This window comes from Nothoprocta perdicaria, unplaced genomic scaffold (assembly GCF_003342845.1).
Source record: "Nothoprocta perdicaria isolate Ctin4 unplaced genomic scaffold, notPer1 scaffold_2, whole genome shotgun sequence".
NCBI classification, from domain to species: domain Eukaryota; kingdom Metazoa; phylum Chordata; class Aves; order Tinamiformes; family Tinamidae; genus Nothoprocta; species Nothoprocta perdicaria.
This window is the reverse complement of record NW_020455204.1, coordinates 4,035,612-4,060,447: the sequence shown is the minus strand read 5'-3', so window position 1 is coordinate 4,060,447 and position 24,836 is coordinate 4,035,612. Positions and strand designations below refer to the sequence as shown.

Sequence of the window (24,836 nt, the reverse complement as noted above, 5' to 3'; positions counted from 1 at the left end):
TTTCACATAGGTTTTTCTTTCTTTCGGGGGCATAAGACATAATCTTCGAATAACTTGGTAAATTAACCCCATCTATTCTGAGAGTAAGCAGCATTGTTCAGTCTCCTGGCAATAGCTGAATGTCCTGGGTAGTGTCTCAGATACAAATGTCTGTCTATTGATACAGCAGGCACTGGCAAAGTGGCATACAGCCTTGCTGGGTGTGCCAAAATAAGCATATGTGAAAGGGAGACCAAGCTCCCACAGACACCAGCTTCTAGCAGCAGTTAGAAAGTCTCCTCTTTGGTTGCAAAAATAGGTAGTAGGGGAAATCAGTSTAAACAACCACCTCATTACCTACGTTGGTCACTAAGAGGCAATGAAGCAGGAGATATATGGAGATATAGGGGCTTTTTTGCTCCTGCCTCTAGACTGGTTGCAAGGGTGGAATGAAGGAGGTTCAATGATGGGTATTTGCCTGAACGTTGCAGCAGCTTTCAGCCTCAATTTTTTTTGCAGCAACTGATAGCRAAGGAGTTACTAGTCCTGATGTCCTGGTGCTAATATAATGTGATGCCCATATGATATGATGTTYAGTCTTTCAGCAAAATAAAATAATTGTTTTATGTGGCAAAAATGAATAGTTGAACACACTTTTATTGAAAAGAAAGGACACTTTCTCAGCCCTTCAAAGGTAGCTATTGTCATTAACTGAACACAAATGCTTTTCAAAAGTAGATTTAGTACTGTGATCTTTAGAAAAGTAATAAGYAAGATAGCACTGACTCTGCTTTAAAATATGTATGAATTTAACATAGTGGAAGTTAGAGCACTGCAAATTTCTAAATATATTTTTATAATCATAATATATTAACTCTTGCCTTTGAATCACGTCATGTTAATTTAAAAACAACAAGAAGAACAACTTGGAGCCAAACTTTGTCTGCTTCAGAAAGCTGCTAAGCACAGTCTGGTAACAATAAACACTGAGACTTGTGTCTACTGTTTGGTTTTGTCAACTGCTGGAAGACATGTATGTGTTTGCTTCCACGATTAGAAGATGCAAGACTTCTATGTCTCCATCAACACGTAAGCACAAAACAGAATGGTAGGCAAAGCCTTCGATCTTGTGCTGCCTATTTCAGGCATTACCAGGTGGCAGATGGAAGCTGAAACAGCAGGTGAGATCAGAAATAATTCACTTAAATATTTCAGGAATCAGACTTAAATGCCTCCTTATGGAAGGATTAAGATAACTTTCTTGAACAGTCTAACTAATATGGGRAAGCTTTGTATGAAAGATTTTTCTGACACCTGTTTTGTGACATACTATTGCTTTAAAACAATATCATATGTCAGCTGTGATAGTACAGCTCCAGAGAGAGTTCCTGTCATTTAAGAAAGCAAAATAATTCTAAATCCTGGATTGAGTATGCAGGCATTGCTTGCAGAGATGGGAGAATATCACCAGGAGGCAGTTAAAATACTGATTGAGTTATTAGAGGCAGTCAAACTAGCAGGCTTCCCTTTGGTTCAGTCTTGCATTGAATTCCCTGGATTTGTAATCAGGGTGGCATAGCTACTTAGTAGCTCATTTTTAAAGAGCGTGAGCACTCAGGTTTGCCCCACTTTATTTTACCTTTTAAGTCTTGCCTGCTAAAGGAAGGAAAAATAGCTCACTAGTCAATGTGCGTTACCAGCAATAAATAGCTGGCTGATAGAGTATCAGAGCAGCTGCAGTTATCAAAATGTTGACTGCTGAAGATAACTCCTAGAGAGTATTTCAGTRTTTATGTACACATGCTCCTGTTGCCATGAGGAATAAAAGAAACACACAGTGGACGGAGGAATTTTAAACCTATGTGTATATCTAACAAAGATAATACTGTCGCGCTTTCCTAATAGAACTGACGGTCAGTATTGGGGTTGCTCAGCTTGTCTGTACAGTTTTCTAAGGAGTCACAATCTGAGATAATCAGGGTCTTTAATGTTAGAGGCTGATGCTTGGTAAACTTTGTGCTAGAGTACAGAAATTATGAACTGTTTAAAATTAAGTCTATAAAACTGTACACTAACATGCAGGATTGAATTCTACCCTCTCGGCTAGGCCAGGTTTGAATTGTACAGGCATTCCTACAGGAATTGAACTCATATCTTTGAACAGAGAGACTTAAGTGATACCACAGTGGCAGGGGACTGATTTACATTTCAGATAAAAGCCATGAATTAACCATCTCAAATCACTTAAAACTCTTATTCCAGAAAAGATGTTCAACCGTGTGCGGTATCTTCACAGGATGCTTTCCCGTATAAATCCCACATAAACTCCATGCATGAGAAGAGATTTGAGGTTAATGAGCATAAGGGAAGAGGGTGTTTGTGCTGTGCTACWTTATGTACACTCACAATCCCAATCTACTGGTGGGTAGCAAGGCCCAAAGTTGCATCCATCTAAAATGGCCACTCTCCACTCCTCAACACAGCTCCACTTAGCCATGTGCCTGTTGCCTCTGTTTCATGAGCCAAGGTACTAGTTTTTCTGAGAAATCACTGGACCGAAGCTGGACATAATGTGGGAGCAGCCACAGCATCAAAGTGAGCTGAGGTCTCAGTAGCAGCTGCAGCTGGCGAGCTCTGCTCGTCCTTGGAAGCGCTAGGGGCCTTCACGCCACCTTTGTGTAAACCCGGGGCTCTTGCCCAAAGAGGCGGATCCGATGTGAAGCCAGGAGAACCGTCGCCCTCAGCAGTCGGAACCACGGGCTGTTTGTCCGGCACGGCTCTCGCTGGAGCAAACGTGGCGCTTTGCTCACACAGATGATCTCCGCATTGACTAAGATGTTCTGCTAGGACCAGAGGCTGCTGATCATCCCCTTCTTCAGAAATAACAAAAACGGGCTTGTTCTTTTCTTTATCTACCACGAGCTCCTTTGCTTTCGAACCATTGACCAAGTTGATTTTCAAGGGGCTGGAACCTTCCAGAAGATTTTGGGGGCTTTGACTGTTAACTGGAGACAGCGCCCCTAGGTGTCTTGGAGGATCCGAGGACTTCACGTGCTTGTTGTCAGGGGAGCTGGTTAAAAATCCAAAGCAAGGATTCCCAAACCTGGATTTCTTCAGGTTGCAGGAGCTCAGCTTCCGCTGCCGCTGTGCAGACAGGGTGAGGGGGTAGGAGGCATTGCTAGTTGATGAATCAGAGTAAACCGTCTCTAAAGCTCCCTCTATGTCGGTGGCTGAAATAACCTTCCTGGTGGGCACAACTGGGGTTCTTGCAGCTGTTGGAAAACTCTGCCAAAATAATAACAAATTAGTAAATATGCCCTGAAGAACGGTTTTCTTTTGATCCTGACAGAATTAGAAGTTAATATGCTGTGCTAGAATTGAAATGTTTTCTTGCACAAAAAAAAAAAAAAAAAAAAACCCACTGTGTTATTCCTCTCAAGATAAGAAACATCCTGCATTAGCTTTGTAGGCAAATAGTTGGTTTGCTGATTACAGCCAGAGACCTGTGCCTCCCTCCCACACCTACTGCTCCCTTGCAGTGCAACAGTAATAAGTGAATTAAATAAATGTAAGGTACAACTAGGAAAAAGGAACACGTCCGAAAACTTAACGAGGTAATACAGCCTGAAGGCACTTTCTGATGTTTTTCTATCTAGTTGATCATTTCTCAACCAGACACTAACTGCTGGGAGATGCGGCGCTTCAGGACTGTGCAAAGYGCTTTAGCACTTCAGGAAAGCCCAAATAAATTACAATATACTTAAAAAAAAAGAGTTTCCTGGATGCCAAGCAAGATGGGCCACAACGTGTAGCCTGTTTGTAGAGGCAAATCCCTAGGTGAAAGGGGCGAATGCCTCCCACCTGCAAAAACTTGGGGCATGAGGGACACGGAGCTGAATCCCTCCTCGCACTTACGCTGCTGTCGACCAGCTTTGTGAAGGGGCTGTTGGTAGTCCAGCTACACCATTTTTTCTGGAGCTGTGGTATGGGAGCCAGGAAGTCATGGAAAGTGCGGGCACTCCACGTCCGTTGCCTGGGGTAGTGGTTTTCCACCTGGACGTGCCCCTTCTCCCCAGCGTCTGCTCCGGGAGCCGGGTGATTACAAGTCAGCCAGTCAGACACGGAGGCTGGGCTTGTGACGCTTCTTTTTAGGTTTTTGTCCTGGAAATAGCGACATTTGTTAACAGCTTTCATCAAAAGGTTTTAAAAACAGTTAAAAAATAATGCTACGAATGGCAGTGACTGATTTGCTCAGTGCTGCTTTTTCAAGTCATGGGAGTGGAGATTCTACCTGTTTATCTTGGGAATTTTCAATTATATAAGAAACAAAATCCTACCCTTCTCACTAACCAAATACCTCAAACACCTACAGCTTTGTCACGGCGGATATATCTGACAGGATTAGAGCAGCAAACTTCACTGTGAAACACAGTTCTGCTCGGCTCTGGCAAAGCTGCAGCTGTATTTTTTTGGGGGAAACAACATTTGGAGAAGGATGAGGCCTGTAGAAAAAAGATCTAGAAGAGAGGAGCATGAGGATCAGCAATCTAAAACATAGAAAAGCATCATTCAGGAGGCTGAAGTGATTTGTAGCATTTAGTCTAGCTTAGGGAAGAAGTAAAAGACAAAGAGGGAGGGAATAATGTTTACTATGTTTATGACGGACAGAATAAGAGGTACAAGGCCCACATAGGAAATAAAGAGATTTTCTTCTTTTGTTAAGAGGTATTTCTCAGGTGGAAAAGATGTTTTGGCAGTAGAGCAAGACATCTAGACAGATGTACAATTGGCAGAGGTGAAAGTGGAGAGGAGACCCCATTAAACCATTCTTAGCAGCTGTCTCTATTAGCAGAGTGGATCTGATACAGGAATGAACTATAGATAACTTCTACAGATCTCTTCTGTCCTTATTTTTATGTTCTGACATTGTACTTAGAATCATAGTTATGATTCTTAGCATTGATGTGGTTTTAGAGACAGGAAAGTTAAAGAATCCCACATTGTCCTACAAATCTTTCATTTACACTAAGACTTCGCCTGTTATTTGTATAAGCCTTCTGTCCCACAGCTCTATACGTATTTATAATTTTCAGCTGTGTGACTACAGTTGTCATGAGAAGAATGCAAAATTTGCATTCCCAAAGCTTTAATAGTCCTTAAAGATAGTCTGAAATAAATGCCACAGTGTGCCCTGGATTTAAATATCTTAGGAAACCAGAAAGTTTTCCTTTGTTATTCCTGATAAATAAAAGCTGTCAAATTCTGAAAATCAAAGGAAATATTTAGTTAAAGCATTGCAGTGGAAAAGGATGGGCAGAGAGACAAGAAATTAGCTATTTCCACAGAATAAAATTCTCAGCAAGAAGCCAGGAGAAACTGTAGTCAGGCTCTGGATAAGTTTGTCTGAGTAGTAAAATCTTGTCTCAGATTTGATTAAAGTAAAAATCTTTATTTATAACCTAGCCATCATCTTCTCAGAAGCCCCTTCAGTCTGTCTTAAGATTTGTTRTTATAATATTATTATAAATGTCTCCAAACTGGTGTGAAAGCCATTAGGTTTGAGACATTCTTTAGTCACTAAGATGAATAATGTATTTTCTAGATTTTCAAAAAAGTTCGAGCAAAAAATGTTTTTCAATCCTTCCTCCTAATTCTCCATTATCCTTCAGTGTCAGGCCCTTGAAATTTGTCATGGTGGCCCCTGCCCAACAGAACTGACCTCACGCTTACTGGGATGGACAAGACCAAGCTGAGAGCCACCATTTCTCAGTACAAAGTTTTGGATAGTGATTTTATTAAAGCAGCATATAAAGGCTCAAGATTCCACACCTCTTTACRCATGGGAAAAAATTCTTAGCTCCTGCCAAGAAAGTAGCTATTTTCTCCTCCTGCTTTCCTCAGCTGGGCCACAGGAGCTACATATCATACCCTCCACACAGCTCGCAGACTAAGCTTAGGAGCTGGCTCACCTCTCCACACATGTATTTTACATGCCAAAAAAAACAAATATAGACACTAATATAAATCAAATTATTTCTAACATCCAGAAACACCAAGTAACCCAAGTAGCCTGATGAGATGCTAAGAGAACACCTGCGAATGGCCTGCACTTCCCACCCTACTCAGATAGGATAGTCTGCAGTTGTGCTGAAAGACCTAGTGCTTTAAAARGTGGCCTTCCTGCCTGGGTAGGTCTTTTGCCCTTGAAGTGGTTTGTTTGGGAGGTGCTGGTCTGTATCTTGGACTGGGRAATAATGAGGTAAATCACTTTAATCCTTTACACTATTTGGAATTATTTCAGCCTTATATATGTATATTTATTTTCTTGTGTTTTGCTTATGGCAGGGTCAGCAAATTAGTGATGTTTTATTTTATTATGTTTGGCTACTTTGATGTMAGAGAGGGGAATAAGAGAGAGAAAGGAAACTGGGTTCTTGCACTGGTTGCTGTGTTTCCTTCTGTGGGAGAAAGACAGAGAAGACAGTCAAGAAGTTCTCAAGAGTATTGATCAGGGAAAGACTTTAATATAGACTTGAAATGGATGTGTTCTGCTACTCACTAATCTTAATTTTGAATAGATAGTAACCAGATGTAAAATTTCCAAATGTGCATCAAAAGGCAGTTTCAAATAAATAACTGGTCAGGAGGGCATGGGGGAAAAGCTATAATGTTTTCCTAACACACTGAGAAGATGAGCAACTTTCCTTCCCATGTGGCAGGGACAGGCAGGAACAGCTTGGGGAGTTCTGACTTCCAGGTCCTTCAGTCACCACAGGTCATGCTTTTAAAGGAACATCTTTGCCATTTAATAGTTTTTTTGTGGACTAATCCTATAGTCTGTTGATAGAACTGGATCCCTAAAATCCAGGTACCAGTTCTGGATTGCTCCTCTTGGCCAGGAGGATCCTGGCTTTTGGTGGGAACCACAGCCCATGTAATCTGATGGCAGCTCTGTCTGGGGTCTAGGAGGAACTGTCCAGCTCAATTGCTAGCGCTGTTGTAAAGTGGGCGGCAAGCACAGAGGGATGTGGCAGGGGCAGTCCAAAAGGGACATCCTGTGGCTTGCTGGACTCCCAGAGATGGTCAGAAGTTTTCCTACCTGTATTCTGTAAGTGGTAAAGCTCAGCCCACTGGCCCCAGGTCCAGCAGATATAATAAACACTTCATCGCTCCCGGTCTCGGTGGTCACCGCGGATGTAGAGGAGGGCATGTCCGGATCGGTGTCCTGAGGAGATGGTTCTGTGCTGCCTCCACAGGAAGTGACTGAGAGACAAGCATCAATCAAACCTTGGGAACAGATGATTTGAACTCTTCCAACTTATCCCCAACAAACCCTCTCCCCCGTGGCTTTCTCTCTCCTCAGATAACCTAGAACAGCTTTTGGCTGTCACACCGATCAGAACAGAATTCAAGTCAGCAGTTGGCTTTGCTGAAACTGCAAGCTTTTAAAAACAAAACAAAATCCTTTAGTCTGCTTTCTAATAAAGACAGACCCAAACTGAAATCCATCATTCTAAACACAGATTGTGATCCTGCGGATCAGGAACTTGCAGATTTGGCCACAAACTCTTCAAGGACCTTTTCAAAGGAGATACCAAACTGTTAAGGTTGACATCTTTAGGAGCTATGTCTAACGGCCGATGGTTTAGTGGGAAATTGGTGGTATCTAGCAGCACAACAGAAAGTATCTCCTTGYTGGCTTCATCAGCCAGAAGGAGCATTGATAGATAATTCATGTGTTATGGCTCAAAATTGCAGCACGTGATGTTACCTTGGGAATCCTCCTATACTTGTAGAAACCTACTGTGAAGTAAAAGTCATCTAAAGTAGTCTCATTTACAACATCCTTCAGAAAAGTTAGCTCCAGGAACTGCGGTTGTCCCGACTCTATAGAGGCCTTGTAAAACTTACTCTTTCCAACCAAGGTTAGACACAGGGCAGGAGAAACTCTTCCATAATTTATGGCTTCGTTGTGTCTGCAGCAGCCTGAACCAGACGCGCTCGCTCTGCTAACCCAGTGTCTCTGCAGTGTCATGTGCTATGACAGCTTTTGTTGGCAGGGTCCTGAAGCGGTGCCTGCGCGTGCTCCTTGCCAGGGGAATTACCTCCCAGTGCTAATTTGGCTGAGAGAAGCAAGGGACAGTTCCCACAACAGAGGCTTTCTGCTGGGAAATGTTCCCCAGCTGTGCATGGGCAAGGCAGGGAGGAGGAGAGCAAGGAGGAAACTCTGCTGAACAGGCCCTGGGATGCCCTGCCTGGCTCGCGCCGCGCTCACCCGCTTGCTCCCGGCTCACAGAGTGGTTGTTGTTTTCATTCTCCCGACTTGGCACCACGAGCTGGAGCTCGTTGACATCGGCAGCAGAGTTCTGGATCCCAGTCTACAACTCAGAACATGCCCCAGTAAACATGGTCAGATAAGCAGTGCAAAAGCCAATGTGAAAGAGAAACAGAAATTGCTGAAGCTGTTAGCACTAACCTCCTGGTCGCTGTGTGCGCTGGGCRAGCTCCTTTTGGGGCACGTTCTCTGCCTGAAAAGGAGAGACAGCAACAACATGCCCATGAACGAGTTAAAGATGCACAGAAGGGAAGGTCTCATCTGCACTYATCCTATGAATGGCACCCAGCAGGTGAAGAGCTGCTCTACCTACAGGAGAATCCAAAACATTTGCTAAAAGTTGGACCACCAAGACCTGTAGGTCAAGGGGAAAAATAGTATGCTCGTGTAATGGAAAGCCAGCTGAAGAAGAGGGTCCACGTTCCTCCTGTGATTGGTGCAAAAACAGGGTTGGAATTGGGGTATCTCCAAAGCCCTAGGAGCCTTCTTCCCTGGCAGGCTGCTCTCTTCCTTCAGTAATAAATAGCAGGACTGAAGTTCCCCCTTTGGCCTGGGCAGTGACATTGTTCTTATCCCATTACACAGAATTCTTCATCTGTGTAGCCAGTGTTGCATGCTGGATTATTTTTAGCTAGCCAAGAGTATCAAATGCTGCTCACTTCTATGAGCAATCTATTAAAGGAAAAGACTATGTCAGAGGATTCCCAAATGAACGTGCCTCTTGGGCTGGAAGGAAACAAAAGCAGAATCTTAAGCTGTTTTTCTAAAACTGACTCTATGGAACAACTAGCACTAATTACACTTTAGAAGAAGACATTATAAAGATGTCATGAGGAAAGGCAGGTGCTGATGAACAAGATAATGGCTGAAGTAAGAGGATTTTATTCCTGGCATGCAGTAGTCCTACAAGGGACTGCAGAGAAACATGTGGGAGTGTAAAGGCACTGACCAGACAGCAGGAAAAATAGAAATAGTGGTCATGTGCCATACTAGTGTTCCTGGCTGGCATTTTTCCTCCTCTTGTTGGAAGGATTTGTTTGCTTTAAGGCATTTAACCTCCTCCAGACCTGTTTTTGTGTGTGTATGTGTAGCGTCCTGTGTCAACGTCAGGGTTTCAAGTTTTCAATCACTATTTCATCACTGTTCCCTGTCAGGAATAGAGGCTTAGAGGGCACTTGGTGAAGCTGGCCACAAGCTGGCATCTGTGCAGCTTCAGCCATGGCGAGTTCTGCTCCTCACCGTAGCATCAGATTGCTTAGAAAGGTTATTGCCTAGTGACAATGCTGAGGGAGAAGGAACCCATGAAGCACCAGCAGGATTGCTCCCAACRAGCACAGAGGAAACCACAGAGGAGGAGAGCACAGGTTTGCATTTAAGAACTTAATTCCATAGAGCTCCAGGTAGGCAGTTGCTTCATGATGCAAAAAACGCATCAGTCACCACTTGGGCCTCTGAGGTGTACTCAAGGCTAAAGCCTTCCTGCCACTTCCCAGAAGCTCTATCRTGCACCAGAACCACATCAGCAAGAGACTAGCAAAAAAATCCCTGAAATGAGCAGTCTAGTGGTCAAGGTATTGATGTAGGGAGTGGGAGAACTGGGTTCAATTTCCTGCTTTCTATGAGTTGCATTCCTTCATCTCTCTATCCATCCCTTCCCTGCCAAAGCCCATGATGAAAATTTAATCAAATCTGGTACATTCCTATGAAGATTTCTTGTTTCAAATAACTTGCATGCTACAGACAAATCTGTTGAAATCTACCCACCCAGGGATTAAAGAGCATAAAGGAAATATTCTCCTTCAAGCAAACAAAGCTTAGGACAGTTCTTCCACAATGAGCATTTGGCATCAACAAGTCTGTGCTAGCTATCAGCATGGTCTTCATGTTGGGGCTCGTTATTTAAACTTTCAGCGTGGTTTAACAGGCTAAATGTTCAAGTTCTAAGAAATTCAGGTAGAAATGTATTCTTCCAGGTCTTGCATACAGCTGTCCCTTTTCTGGGATATTTCTGTTCTCTGGGGTAAAGCTGCAATAGATGATATTATCCATTACAGAAATCTCAGCAACGGACGACTGGTATTAACTTCAGTAGGCAAGTCAGCTTTGGCATTTAGAAACTGCAATCCCTTGCAGTTGTCTGATTCTTCTTGCTAGTCTCCCTAGATATTGTGCCCTGTAATCATTAACTGGCACCACAACTATTTTAAAAGACATATTGCTCTTTGACCAAATGAGCTAGAAGGAAAACTAATGAAACAAGAAGATGATGAGCTGTGGTTAGCCCCTGACCACGCTGTTTCCCAAAAGTGCCCAGAATGGGCCTTGGTGGGGGAAAAACTGGTAGCATAGGAACATTTCAGTGCAGCTCAATGTACATTCATGGGAGAAATAGTATGGGCGAGTCCAAAAAATATAAGTACGCTCATTTCTTACCACCTCTTCTTGGCTATTACTCTATAGCCTGCTTTGGCAATTGGATTCCTCTTCCTCATGTTTCATATCTGCAATATGCAGGTAACAAAGAGGCTTTAAAGACAGAGAATATGGAATTATTTGCCTGTCAGGAACCAATGTGTGACAGCACCAGGCAAATATAAGGCTGCAGGTAGTGACAGTGCAGCTAGTATGGGGTAAAATGGCAGYGGTTGATGACTTGATGAAGTAGCTGTACGTGCAAGGTTGTGGTTGGGAACAGGTCACTGGCAGCATAGGCAGATATAAAGCGCAGCTGCAACTTGTGGGTCGCAACCACTGAGCAAAAGTCTGCCTATACTGGATAGGATTAAAATTTAGAAAGGTGGACATCTCTTGTTCTTGGGGGCTTGGGAAAGAAAATAAAAAATACTCCATAACTTGAGCCAGGCCTCATGGCCAAAAGTAATTAGAATTATTGGCCAACTAACAACTGAAGCTTTCATTCCCTCCCCAAACAGCAAACAAAAGCTGYAGTGTGGCAGAGACTTGGAGTTTCCCCAGAGAGCTTCGCCCTGGCTGAATGCAATGAGCCCAAGCAGACACTACTGACGATTTGGTGCATTAGAGTGGCAGTAAGTGCCAAGCCTGTCCTGGGCCATTCCTACCCCTGKCAAGGCTGAACCTGCTACTTTTAGCTGAGCAGCAGCAGCAGCTAAAAATGGTGAAAAATACAGCTGAATTYCAACCTGGTACCAGAGAAGCAGTCAGAGTAGGAAGAGGATATGAAGTGGGATGCAAGTTTCTAAAGCCAAGAGCTTGGAGGTTGCTCTGACATCTTCTGGTATGTTTTTCTTTGCAATAGCACATTCTAGCCAGGGCAAGTGTTATCATGCCTTGGTGAACTGGTCCCATCTCTGAGCATGCTGGTTTAKTGAAGTATCTTCGCTTCTGCCCTCAAACCACTCCCTTGCAGGCCTGATGTTTCCTGCAGTGAGTTCAAGTTGCAACTAGTATGCTTTTGACACCTAAATTGAAGTCCTTATTTAGAACATGGTAGAGTCAAACTAGAAGTTCTTAAGAATGTTTAATGGCTTCTGCAATCTTCTTTGAAACCACATAAGGAAATTGCAGCTGAAAAGCGTTGGTGAGCTGATAGAAGAGGCCAAGGACCAATATCTTCAAAGCAGTTGCATTGATAAAGGGATGGGGGGAATCTTCCAGCACAATGCAAGTGGGTTTGCTTGGCACAGATCTTGGCATCACTCTCATATGCTTCAAATCTCATTGCTTTAAAAATCTAACAAAAAGTAAATATGTATTGTGATCAAGGCCTCCCTGAAAATGCATGTTGGGATTACAGGCAGCTGGGATCTCCCTTCCTGTGTAGACAGCATCTGATTACTATATATATATATACACACACACACATACATATATATATATATTAATGAAAAGTCATGTAGCAATGAAAAGGCCTAAGTACCAATGTGGCAAGAGGGGAGCCTAACCCTGGTCCTGTGCCACAGTAACCCTGGTAGGAAGTATTTCCAGTGACAAGGTCATGCCAACACTTGTGATGGGGGAAAGAATTAGATTTTCTCTGTGAGTAGGCAACAGATGAACATTTTGTAAACATCTGGGAAGCACAAGTCAAACTTTACATGTGATCAGCATGGCCTGGCTTTCTAAACCTTCTACATAGAGTAAGATTCAAGCAGCGAAATCTCAGATTGGCTGTATGCTCTTCTATTTTGTCTAAATAATATTCCACTTCATGGATAGCTATGCTGAAATTAAATAGGGATAATGGAGTAAGAATAGCCTGTGTATCAGCCCAGACTGCTGCCATAGCAAAGGGAACATGTTTCTGTCTCTTCTGAAGWTTGGCAAGGTTGTAAAAATAAAATATTTAGTATCTGGAAGAGATTTTCCACCAGACATTTTCCCTTGGAGCTAGCAAAAATTGTGGTCTAAATTAGTGTTCTGTAAGCCCTTTTGAAAAGGAAAAGGTTAGTTAGATGTGGTGCATGTAAGTTTAACTCTTACAGCAGTGCAAAGGCTGGACAATGAAAGCAGGAGTTTCCGTGTGAAGCAAAGGACTTTAAGCCTTACAAACATGCTCATCTTCTAACACCCATTACAGTGACAGCCTAAACTTCGTATCTATCCAGCAAACCTAGGAATRTAACCTCCAAAAGGCCAAGGAAAACAAAGTTCCTTTATCAAAACTTCTCCAGTTACTTGGAGTTGCTGGATAACTCTGAAACTTCATGAGATGTTGAACTCCACAGACATTAGTAATTTTTCCCCAGTTTGGTCTACTTGGGTGATGCTGGAACAAAGGCTGATGAGACTATGTTTAGTCCAGCCTGCATTTRCACGGTCATTCAGCTCCTTGCCCTGTGGCCAAAGCCAGGGAAGCCMAAGGCCAGGCACTGAGGGAGGCTGTGGCACGTGTGCTGGCTTCCTGTGGCGTTGGAAGCTGCACAAGAAAGGAGGCAGGGGATGCAGGAGCAGCTGAATGCTGCTGCTGGGAAATGAAGGCTAGTGGTGACATCGGATCACCATAACAGAGCCCTGCAAGGAAAAGCTTTTGTTTCACTTTAACTGATGCTTCCAGTGAAGTCAAAACACTTGAGAAGAGCTGTTTGTTTTGACAGAAACCTGGGGAGCTTGGGTTTTGTTTGGAATTTGTCAGGAGAAAAGTAAAAAAACCTGAACTGTTTCTACAAAAATGTTTCTGCTACGGAATTAGTAGGAAAAATCCAGACATACGCTGTGGGGAAAAATCTTTCTCCTGAAAGACTTGGAGAAAARGAAGCTATTGAGTGGGAAAGGAAGCTTTAGCTCTTAACTGGTTAGCACCAGGGCTTGGCAATGGAAAGCCCGGCTTGGCAGTCAGCTCGCTTGGCCAGCTCATTGCCTATCGGGTGGTGACCACCAGTGCTGCTGTTTGGTGTTGGTCTGAGCAAGAGGTGCCACTGGGGTGGGCCATTGGTCCTGACTTGGTTCTGTCCCAGCTTACCTGCTTCTGAGAAGCAGGAGCTGATAACCACCTACTGCAGGAGGTGCATTTGAATGTCTGTGCAAGCTCTTGGATAAATGATATTGTCTTCTGTGACACATTTTAATATTTTAACCACATTATAATTTCCAGCACTGATATTCTTTATTATTACTTACTTTTTTCACAGAGTATGAGTGATGGTTAGAGCCAAAATATGGAATTGTGCAGAATGCGCAGAGAAGTGGTGAATGGTAAAACTATGTGGGACACTCAGGGAAGGGCCATCATCCTGTTCTGCATTTTTGTTCAATGGCCAACTAAATTGTCCCAGAACTAAGGCTCAAAGGCACTGCTGCTCTTGAAGTAAATGTCCAACAAAGTCCTCATCCTTTGGGTTCATCAACCTTCAAATGTTTCTTCAGGAAAAGAAAAATAGATTGGAGAAAAAGAAACAGTGCAACTAGAAAAGAAGACTTAGGAGTATAGGAGATAGTAGGAATCATAATTGGCACAGGATTCGCTCCATATCCACATACTACTATATTTAAACTGCAGGCATTAGCAGAGCAAAGAAACACAGCGATTCCTGTCCTATACTGATATATGCTTCAAAGGCTCAGATAGGTATCCTCTTACCTGCAAGCTACGCAGAGGGCAGAGAACAGAGCAAAGGCCAAGATGACAATCCCTGTTATAATTGCCAGCATCATCACGTTTTCCTTTCTCTCCTGCCTCACCGCATCCACAGGTTCAGGTTCAGTGATGTTCTTGTACTCAAAGAGCATTGCAAAGCCTCGTCCACGGTCTGTGGTTGTGATCAGCTCCATGATAACCTCGACCATTTCCAGAGACGAACCAAAGACCATGGGCTTGTGTAGAGGTGTATTTGATCCGCAAAAGCGTGAGGAAAATGTGATGAGATCAGAAACGTACAAAACATCGTGGGGACAGATGTCCACAGCTGCCTGTGGGGTGGAGGAGGCTTCCAGCGGCAGTACTGTTGTGGGAAGTGTCCAGCTCTCTCCAGTAACTTCATCTTGCTCGCTAGCAGCAAGATGGGCAAGCAAGATTTTCCCTTTCAGCTCTTCTGTTTCTAGGCCACTGATATTCTGTCTGTGCATCGTGGCACCACCAGGCACAGGGAATGGCAGTTCCTCAGGCTGAGCCTTGGTAATTGTTTTGGGGTCCTTCAGCTGCTTATACTGGTTTTCTTCAGATGCTTGTTTGGTTGCCTCTTTTTTTGAGATGGTTCCTGTAAGATCATCCAAGTGACTATCAAGGTCCTTCGATCGATCTCCTGTGCTGCTCAGATTCTGAGACATCTTTGACAACCAGGTCTGGAGAGAGGACTTTGAAGTAGTGAGAGCGAAATCCAAATTTTCCTCGGGAGGAGGCATGTCTTTATCCCTTGCTTTAGCGGGAGCTGAAAAGTCATCCCAAGGGTTTGGAGTTTCGCTAGTGCTCTCAAAAATGTCAAAATCAAAAATTTCCAAGATAAGATGAGTTCTCATAGGAATGAAAAATTGCCATACACAGTGTGTCCCTGGGTAGTAGTTGTTTGGAAAACCTGGTGATAAAATCAGACCTTTCTCCATTGATTCCACCACTGCACCACAGGAGTAGTATACCTGGAAAACAAACAAACTTGCACGTTACTGGAGATGAATTAGCAATATTTGCGAATACAGGACGTAGCCTGCTGGACCTACTGCAGGGTCATACCATTTTCTTTACTTTCTCTTCAGTGACTAGTATAAGATAAGACTTCTACAGGCTCCGTGAACTTCTGTTTCTTGAGACTATCTACTTCTATCCTTTGGAGCATTAACCTCTAATATAGTCAATCACTGCTAGAGAAGGTGGAAGTAGATATTGAATGATCGATCCTCACCCCCTCCCTAAATATAATCTAGCAAAATCATAATTCTCCTCTTCTACTGATCAGCTTTTGGCTGAGGCATGCTTGCTTATTCCTAGTCCTGCATACACACAAAATCTGTAAATGGTTCCATAAACCACCCATCACTTGTTCTCTAGGGGTGCAGAAGGTGTTTTCCATGCATCAGAATTCAGATTACCTTTGCCCAGAGATACTCTTAGAGCCTTTGTTGAAGAKTCCTAAATTTGGAGAGCCCAGAGTGCTGTGGGTACCTTGGGCAATTGTTCCTGAAAAGGGGGAAAAAAGTTGGAAGTACTTGGGTTACAAGCGCTATCTAGGAGCATATGTTTGCTAGCATTAAGTAGAAAAGAAAGAGTGTGTGTGTATGTGTGTCCTTTTTTCTTTTTTTAAATTGGAAATGATTAGTTGTCTTGGTCTGTTATCTATTTAAACACAAAGGAAGCTTGGCAGGACAACAAACAAAGTTTATGAAGTCCACATAAAGCCACAAAGATCAAAATACTCTAGGATTATTTTTTTCTCTTGGTCCCACCCCTTGGCTCATATTGAAATGGAAAGAAAAAAAAAATGTAATGACAAATGCGAAAAGTCCTTAAATACAAACAAAAACCAAGTCCTGCTTGCAAGGCATGAACTTTGTTTTCTAGCAGGTGCTTTACAGATTCTGAGTGTTTCAGGATAGATGGAAATAGAAAAGGACCAAAACAGTAATGGATGTAAAAACTGTATTTTGTTTTCCAGGCTGAAAGCAATGTYTGACTTTTTGAAGGAATAATTTAAATCAATTTTAATAGCAATTTTAATAGAATAAAGGATAGGCTTCACATTGAAAGTGCCTGGGCTAGACTATGGCTCACATGAAAAAGAAACTATATTCATGTGCCTACATCATTTGAAGACTCTAATTTTTGATTAAATCTATCGCTCAATATGTAGTACCAAAATAAATATAAACTTACAGAGTCGTTCCTTTGGGGAGTGAAAAAAAATGCTTTTAAACTGAATTAGCTAATTCGTGGTAAATATCCTATTGAAAACAGCAAAACTTGTTTCAGTTTAAGAATCTAGGGATCCTAACTCATCTGCTAATTCACATCAAAATTAGACACATTTGTTATTGCTTGAATTTACTGGAATCTGGCTAGTTTCAGGTCTGTATGTTCTCCCTTCCCTTAGGCAGAGGGTAACTRCTGCATTTGGAAGAAAAGAAAGGGCCCTTCTGACTTTCCTTGTGTTCCTTCCCTATGTGCTAGCATGCCTGAGCAGACTTGCCTTGGCTTCATGCTAGTCTCTCGAGCTTGTTTTTAATAACAATATTGACATAGGAAGTAGCAGTGAATAATGCTAAATTTTCACTTAAAAATGCATCCACTTTTGGAGCCAGAATATGCACCACAACTGCTGCTATTGAAGGGTACTTCTGGCTGTAGAAGGGTTGTAGATTGGCCCCAAATTCCTTAAAGTAGTAAGGATTGAGAGTTGGGAATTTATTTGGAAGAGCATGGGAACTGATCTAGATGTACTCCTTTAGATGCCAAGAAGCAGTYTGGAGGCATTAACAGCCGCACCTCTACTACCAGAGACTTCAACAATTGACCTTTTAATGGTGAAAAGCAGCAGGCTGCAGGAGATCCAACGTCAGCTCAGTGGATCCTGGGTGATTAATCATCAAAGTGATGAATGAGTAAGTGCATTCCCCTATAAATCTCTTACCCTGCTCTCAGAGTAGATTGGTTCCCTTTTCTGCCTTCATTTTCACTGGAATCCATCATCGTTTGGACTGAAATACCTASCAGGCTCTGTGCGTGTTTGAGGAGTTGAGCTCAGGTGCCTTTGGTTCCCCTGTGAGCTCCAGGGCTGCAGGTTGGTTGCAGTATCTCTGCATCAGGATATATAGGGCTAAAGAATGCAAGGCTGGACCTTGTGCTAGTCCTGACCAACAACTAAGGTTGTTCTGCCCTCCAAAGATGCATGCTTGCAACAAAACCCTCATGCAGTCATACAGAGGTTGAGAGTTTCACTTAAGCTTAAAGCTGTGCTGTGTTTGAACAGATGTGGTCACAAGTGACTACAAACTTCAGAAATCTCCCAAAAAACACCAGCGTTTGCTTCCTGAGGACCGTAATTTCTCTCAGAGAAAGAACAAACCCTTGATGTGTAGGGTCTGCAACAAAAAGCAAGGAGTACATGGTTTGTTTATTTATTTATTTAAGTCTGGTCACTATAAATAAGAGTTCTTGAGAAACAGGTGACACTGACAAAAAGCAGAATCCCCACACAGGAAAGGCGGAAATTAATTCTTTTGGCCAGATGGGAGTTTACTGCAAGTCCCTACCAAGTGTGTACTCAGGAGGGAACCGTTATTGAGTAATACAATTATCGACTCTGCTCTCTGCTTGCGTGACAACTACAAATGTAATCCTAGAACCTTGCATTATCCTAGCAGGAATACTGTCAGTGAAACAACACATTCAAAGAGAATTCCACCGTAAGAAAAATTTAATTAATGCCCTCTCTAATCACTGCTCTGCCCAAGTCACTAGAGCTAACTGAAGACATGCACAGACACAAGTTCTTCATTTTGCTCAGCACAGGACAAGTTCTTGCTGCAGCACCTTTACATCAAAGCATGGTGACCTTCCTGGCCTCTTCCACTCAGTGAAGCCACATTCACCCTCTCTGAAGCACATGCAAAAACCTGCAGAAGGTTCTTGCAAAAAGCCACGAATCGCATCATGACAGCCTCCATTTATCTTGCAAGGGTAGGGCTCTGCTAGGCACAAATCTCTGCCTGAAACGCTAGAAATAGGCAGTTAGGACTCAGTCTTTTAAGCTTCTCTACCCTGYCCCCAAGGGAGAAATGCTTTTGGCATGAGGCAATACAGGGACCACAGAGGGTTTTCAAGGAGGATGCTGTAACATGCAGCTGGTAAGAGAAGGTGACATGACCACGTGGCTTTGCTTGTAGAGATATGAGCTCTGATGAAGAGTAGTTGAGACAAAGTGATGCAAAATCCTGACTTGGGAAATYCAGCCCATTGTGCATGCAGCGTTTGCTGAAGTCCAAGAAGCGGTGACACATTTTCTTCATGTTATTGGTGGTTACAGGAAGCTGTTGCCTGCAGCAACCTGGAGGATGCTGTCCTGCCTGCATCTCACGTGCAATGCCAAAGGTTGTTTGCTTTTAAAGTGCATATATTTCAACAATGAGGCTGGAGGACATCCTGTCTTGATGTTTGTCATTCCACCAGGAGCCTGATCTCAGATTGTCTGGCTTGGGATCTATCCAACATAGTTTGTTTTCTTTTATAACCTGCCCAAGAAATATCATGTACTCTTTGTGCACAGMCGAGAATCAGAGTGAAAGCTCTGCAGCGGAAAGTGGAGACACATGGTGAGCCATTGACCTTCCAATACATCCTCTGAGCTCAAGATACATGCTTAAAGAAGATACCCAYTTGCAGTCTGGCAAGGAAAGGATCTGTAAAGATCAGAACCCACTTGTCCCTCATTAATGTGTTACATGTGTCTCAGCTTCTGTGCATTCCTTGCATGTATTTCCARCCTTGCTCAGACTTAGTGTCACTTCCAGTTCTTTTTAGAAATGCCAAAGAAGGAATAATTGACTACATTTAACACTGAATGAACRTTTAATAGCTGTTGCATTTATTAGTCTGTTCAGAAGCAGAAATGTGTTATCTCCTATCCAGGTTAAAGGTTTTTTGGTGTTTGCTTGAAGGCTGCACTAGAAAGACTTTGTTAGAGTAATGAGCGGGAAGGTAAGGATAAAAGGTAGGCCTATGTGAACAGGTATATGTACACAGACGCACATGCAAACAGATTTCAGGCCCTTAAAGAACATCATCCTGAAGTCAAAATATTTGGTTAGGATCTTGTTGATCAATTCTTTTATGATTTGACCCCTTCTGTGAAATACTCTACTGTGCAATTTATTTTTTCAGGGTAGAAAGGAGACATCCCCCTCCCAGGTTAGATTTTTTCWTTTTCTTCTGTTAAAAATCAAAATCCACTGCAGCAGCCTGGTGCCAAGACAGGATTCCAGGAAGTATTTGGTTGTTCTATAGTAGCCTTATCCTACAGCTGACTCAACTGCAACCWTGGAAGTATGCAATTAGTTTTTGGACTGAAATGGATGCAGCCTTGTAATTCAACATTTTTCAGTTTGGATGACTAAATTTAGCCATCTTAACTCATTGTAATGTCAGTGTGGTAAAAATGCAGCTAGATTTGCTTAGAAACTGTCACCCCTTCAAAATTAAAAACATGTGATGTACACACATGCACACATATGTCTTTGAAAGAGTTGGCAGGTTTAAGACCACCTCACCAGCTCCTTCACATTTCTTTATTCTACCCCAGGGACCTCTTTAAATCTCCAGCTCCACCAACATATTTGCAATTGCTCATAATACACAAAATAAAAGTATGGTATCTTGGTAACTATATCCCTTCCCCCTCCAAACACAGAAGGTTCATTCTGAGTTAAAGATCCCTTAGACCTCAGACTCACTGGGATATTTGAACAGAGCCAACTATCTGTGATGAAATATGAACTGACCTGAACCTTTAGCCAGAATAGCAAGAAAATATCAGAGAGAGGGGGAGAGAGAGAAAGAAGCGGTTATTCCTTACTCCTAGCTTAAGGGTGAAAAAAACACCAAAATACAGATACGTATTTGCTGATGTGGCAGGAACTAACTGCAAAGCTACCAGAAATACAATTCTTGTGGTTTCCAGAGGAAGCGCAATTCTCCTCTCTCAGTATTTTCAAGCAAAAAAGAAGTCTGCACTTTTTGGATGCTACAGATAAAAGACCTGAGAAAATGCTGTTCCAAGAGTAAAATACAAAATCCCAGTCTGATAGATTAGAAAGTGTCCAAGTGACCTATCCTTAAAACCTTTATTTCACTAGCTGATAGATCTAGAGTCCAAGGTTAACATGACTTTTCCCAAGAGTAAGATCAAGTTAATAGAAGGCTTTATCAAATTAGCACTCTACTAAATTTTGCATTTTCATCTCATCCTTTCACACAGGATGTAAGCATGCATGMTTTCTTTCATGTAAATGGACTAGATATAGCAGTAGCCCATCTAATTTATTTTGCCACCTGGCAGTACATGTATKCCTTGGAGTGTCTTGGAACCACCATTTTCTCCATCTGCCTAATTGCTTTTGCTGTTTAAAACATTAGAAAAGAATAAATGAAGACTCTGTCTTGCCATATTAGGCAACTCTTCAAGTATTTCTGGATGCTTGGATGTAGCAGACCTGACAGAAGTAGATCAGAATGTAAGATTGACAGGCTATTGTTATGAAGAGAAAGCTGTCCCATTCCTGTCTCCTTTTTCAAATCTTTGTCTATGATTTTTTTTCAGCTTGACCCCAAAAGAGGTCTCATCATCAGAGTATTCTGTTTGCTGAGGGATCTCTTGCTCTCTGATTCCTGATAACCTTGCCATGCACAGACCGTTGTACCTGCACACACACATTTTACATTCTCTTCTCATTCCCTGAGCAAATTTACCTTAAAGAGCACTGAACAGGGTTCRATTGTAGGGCTCTGAAACAGGGATGAGTATGCATCATCCCTGCAAGGACGAGTTACTTTGACATTCAYGGTAGCAGTGCAGTTGCATTCATGGGTCTAATACATCTAGAAGTGCAACCTGCTGGATTTAAGCAAAACCAAAATTGCATTTTTAACAGATGCTCTGTTATTTTGGTAGCAGGTAACAGCAGTTCCACCACATGAAAGTGATTATGGATGTGACATTTCCACTCTGCAAATCCCATTTCCAGGAAAGAACCCAACTTGTCTTATATTTCTTCTTGGCATACATCAGATAACTTTACAGGACTCGGGTTTCTTGTTTGTCACCCTTTTTTCCCATTTATTTTTCTCTGGTCAAAAGGAGATTTGAAGAAAACAAATATGCAGGTAGGAAGGCAAGGGAACTATCAGAGCCCGCTGTTGCAGGAGACAAGGAAAACAAAAATAYTATTGGAAGAGCAGAGGAGGGAAGCAGGAACACAGTGCAGCAATTAGAACAAAGAATGTGAAGTCTGGACTGCAGGACTGTGAGGCCCAARTGTGCCTCAGCGTGTAGGCAAGCTCTTCCCCTTATTCTTCCCATATGTGACTTTGCAAGTGAACCCTGAATTTAACATCCAAAAAAGATTGCTTGGAAGGCATGTTTTTATTTCACAGATGAAGAGGCAAACTGCCCCTTGCCTCTTGAAAAATCGGTGAGGATGCTGATGATTGCATAGCTGGGAAAAGGGCAGGTAGAGCCTGCCAGGCTGGCAGGAGGAGGACAGGGCTTGGGAGATCCTCATCTGCTTGAGGTCTTGGGGGCAGCTCTTAGTCTGCCCTCGGAGCGGGAAGCAGCAGCATTTCCTATCCGCTCACCAAACCGTTATGCAGGTCATTGCCACAACAGGGCTCTGAATCAAAGCAGCTGCAGAAGAAGTGGCAGGGTAAGGTCAGTGATCTCATTAGAGCCAGGAGGCCCTGGCCCCCCGGCCACTGCTAGGTCTCAGCGCACAGCTGCAGCGTATTTTGATACCTGGCCTCAAGCAGATTGCATAACTGCGCCATGAGGTCACCATCCCGCGTACTTGCTCCTCTCTGAGAACAGGGGGAAAGGAAAATAAAAAATAAATAAATAAATAAATAAATAAAAGGGAGAAAAAATACAAACATGGGCAGTCAGACAACCCCCAGACACAGCAACGCGCTCCAGCTTCTGGGCAGAACAGCCCTCCTCATTTAACTCCAGCGATGCAATGGCTTTTTCTGCTTACAAAAAAATGCTTGTTCCCAGAGACACAAACAGAGGCTGTTTTCCAAACAATTATCCATGGAACAGTACAGCTTTCCATAGCATAATCAGCAGTATAAGCAGTCTGTGCATACATTGTAATGTGACATTTTTAATTACTCTACAGGTCATCCAAGAAAAGCCAACCTAGTGCTCTCTGGTTCTCTTTCAGGAAGCTCAGGTGAGAAGGGGGGGGGGGGGGGGAAAACAGGTACTTTGAGTAGTGGGTATGAGCTCCCTATGTAAGATCACCGAGCTCTGGGTGTGTGGCTTTGCTGGCTGGTGCTGGTATTTTCTCCCTCTGCAGAGAAAGCTGGAGCAGGATTTAGAGATGTTCTTAAGCCTTGGAAAGAATATGTTTCCCTTCCTCAGCAACTGTGGTGCTTGTAGACTTCCTGGTCAATTCAGTTGCCCAAGCTCTCAGGATAAGGAAARGGCAATAAAAATTATTTTGCTTTTTTCCCCCCTATCACAGTTAGGCTGAAGTTTCAGTCCTCCCTGATGAATTCTTTAATCAAGATAGATTTGGATTAGCCTAGAAAAGTTTTGCAACTTCTAACTAGGCTTGGTTAAGCAAAGTTTCTGCTCTTCATCCAGTTCCTCTTTTGTTGTTGTAGATTTTTAAGGCTAGAAGTCTTAAAGTTCATTGCTTGGAAAGACTTCCATGACTAGGAGGTCTTTCGCTGGGGACCACAACCATTAAACTATTAGCGTCGAACTATTTTAAGCAGATGTCTGTCATCACTATCTCAGATAAAGGTATCATGCTAGAGTCCCACAAGCAATGCAAGTGAGGCATGTCTTTAGAGAGCACTCTGATCACTTGTTTTTCCCTTTTTATCACGTTAGTTTTTACACTTAAGCATACATGCTAATTATCTAAGATAACATCCACCAGGGAGTGCTAGAATTCTCATCAACAACTGGCTTTTTCTGGTTGCCTTTTCAGGCTAATGGTTGGAAGGAAAAAACAGTTAATTTTAATCAATGACTGGACGCACAGGAGACAAATGGGGAATGCCATGTTGGATGCAAGATGCCATATCAAATAAGATCCTACATCCACACAAAGCCACTCCTTGGCTTTTTTTTTTTTCTCTTTCAGAAAATGCCCTCATTCAAACATACAAAACAAAATGTAAAGATTTAGAAAGAGAAACAAAGGCATCATTTAGAGTGTCTCCTCAGGCAAATAATCACAGATATGATGGGACCATCGTAAATCAAACTAAGGCAGTGTAATGAAGAGTTCAAGATGCCATGATCATTTGCTTCAGGGTTTTAATAGGTCAGCATAGGTCTTTTTTCTACTAGAGCAAGTTCTAATTAACCAAGTGTACACAACACACCATAGAAAAGATTAAAAGTAAATGATAGGRCTGGTGGGAACTGACAGAGGTGATGCATAAGGAGTTTTAAGGAGAAGATCGGTCTGGTTTTCATTTTCTATAAATTGAACGGGCCAAAGCAGCTCCAATTAAAGAGGAGAAAACATGGCCATATTATGTCTGAACTGCTTGTTAACTAGATGAAATGTATAACAAAAACTATAACACTACAGTAAAAAACTTGCTTGTACAATTCAGTGTAAAAGTCTTTTGAACAAGTTAGGTATGTTCTTAGGGATYTATAAAACTAGTGTTCCCAAATAAAATTTATACATATATACTGCGTATATATGCATCTATAACCTCTTAAATACTTGGGGAATAACATTTAAATAATSAAATCCATATGCAGCTTAGCTGCCTCAAAATATTTTGTTTCAAGGATACCAAAAACAGAAGAAAGGGAAACTGGAAGGCAATCCAAAGCAAATTTTGCTGGGCACTTCCCAGCAAATAAATTTTGATCTCTAAGTGCACATGAAACACACATGTAAAATGGCCCTAAAAAAAAACACTATTTGTGCTTCAATTTTTTTTCAGCTGCATGACCCAGTTGTTTCATCCAGACACTTTAGGTGTTTTCCATGTTGGATGTCTGTCATGCAACCATATGGAGAGGGAAACATTCCACATGTGAAAGCTAAAACCTTCAAATATTCTGCATTGCCACTTGCATGCTGTGGAGTTATTACAGAAACTCCTTGGGAATTACGTTGTTGTTTTGCTAAATGTCACTARCAGGTGAGAGGGCTTGTGCAGAAGACATGTATAGAGATCCTTAAAAAGCAAACAAAAAAGACCTCCTCCATTTCACGCAAGAACTTGGAGTACAAATTTTTAACCAGGCTTCTAAACGAGCCATTACTGTAACTGAGGCTGGTGATTCAGAGATCTGTTATGGTTTGAAGGCACATACTTACTTTTGGATGGTAGACAAACAGCAGCTCTTTTCCCTACCTCTCTCTTCCA

The 24,836-nt window shown here is 42.4% G+C and overlaps 1 protein-coding gene across 1 annotated transcript; it reads right to left on the bottom strand.

The window, feature by feature from the left end:
* Positions 1 to 2,219: 2,219 nt before the first annotated feature.
* Positions 2,220 to 15,851, bottom strand: LOC112946036. The gene is made up of 7 exons (XM_026037784.1): positions 15,815 to 15,851; positions 14,373 to 15,364; positions 8,456 to 8,507; positions 8,255 to 8,357; positions 7,079 to 7,242; positions 3,895 to 4,140; positions 2,220 to 3,264 (listed from the first exon to the last, which is right to left on the bottom strand). Exons 2-7 carry the CDS (start codon positions 15,329 to 15,331, stop codon positions 2,527 to 2,529), a joined length of 2,262 nt encoding a protein of 753 aa, XP_025893569.1. The 5' UTR covers positions 15,332 to 15,364; positions 15,815 to 15,851; the 3' UTR covers positions 2,220 to 2,526.
* Positions 15,852 to 24,836: the final 8,985 nt, after the last annotated feature.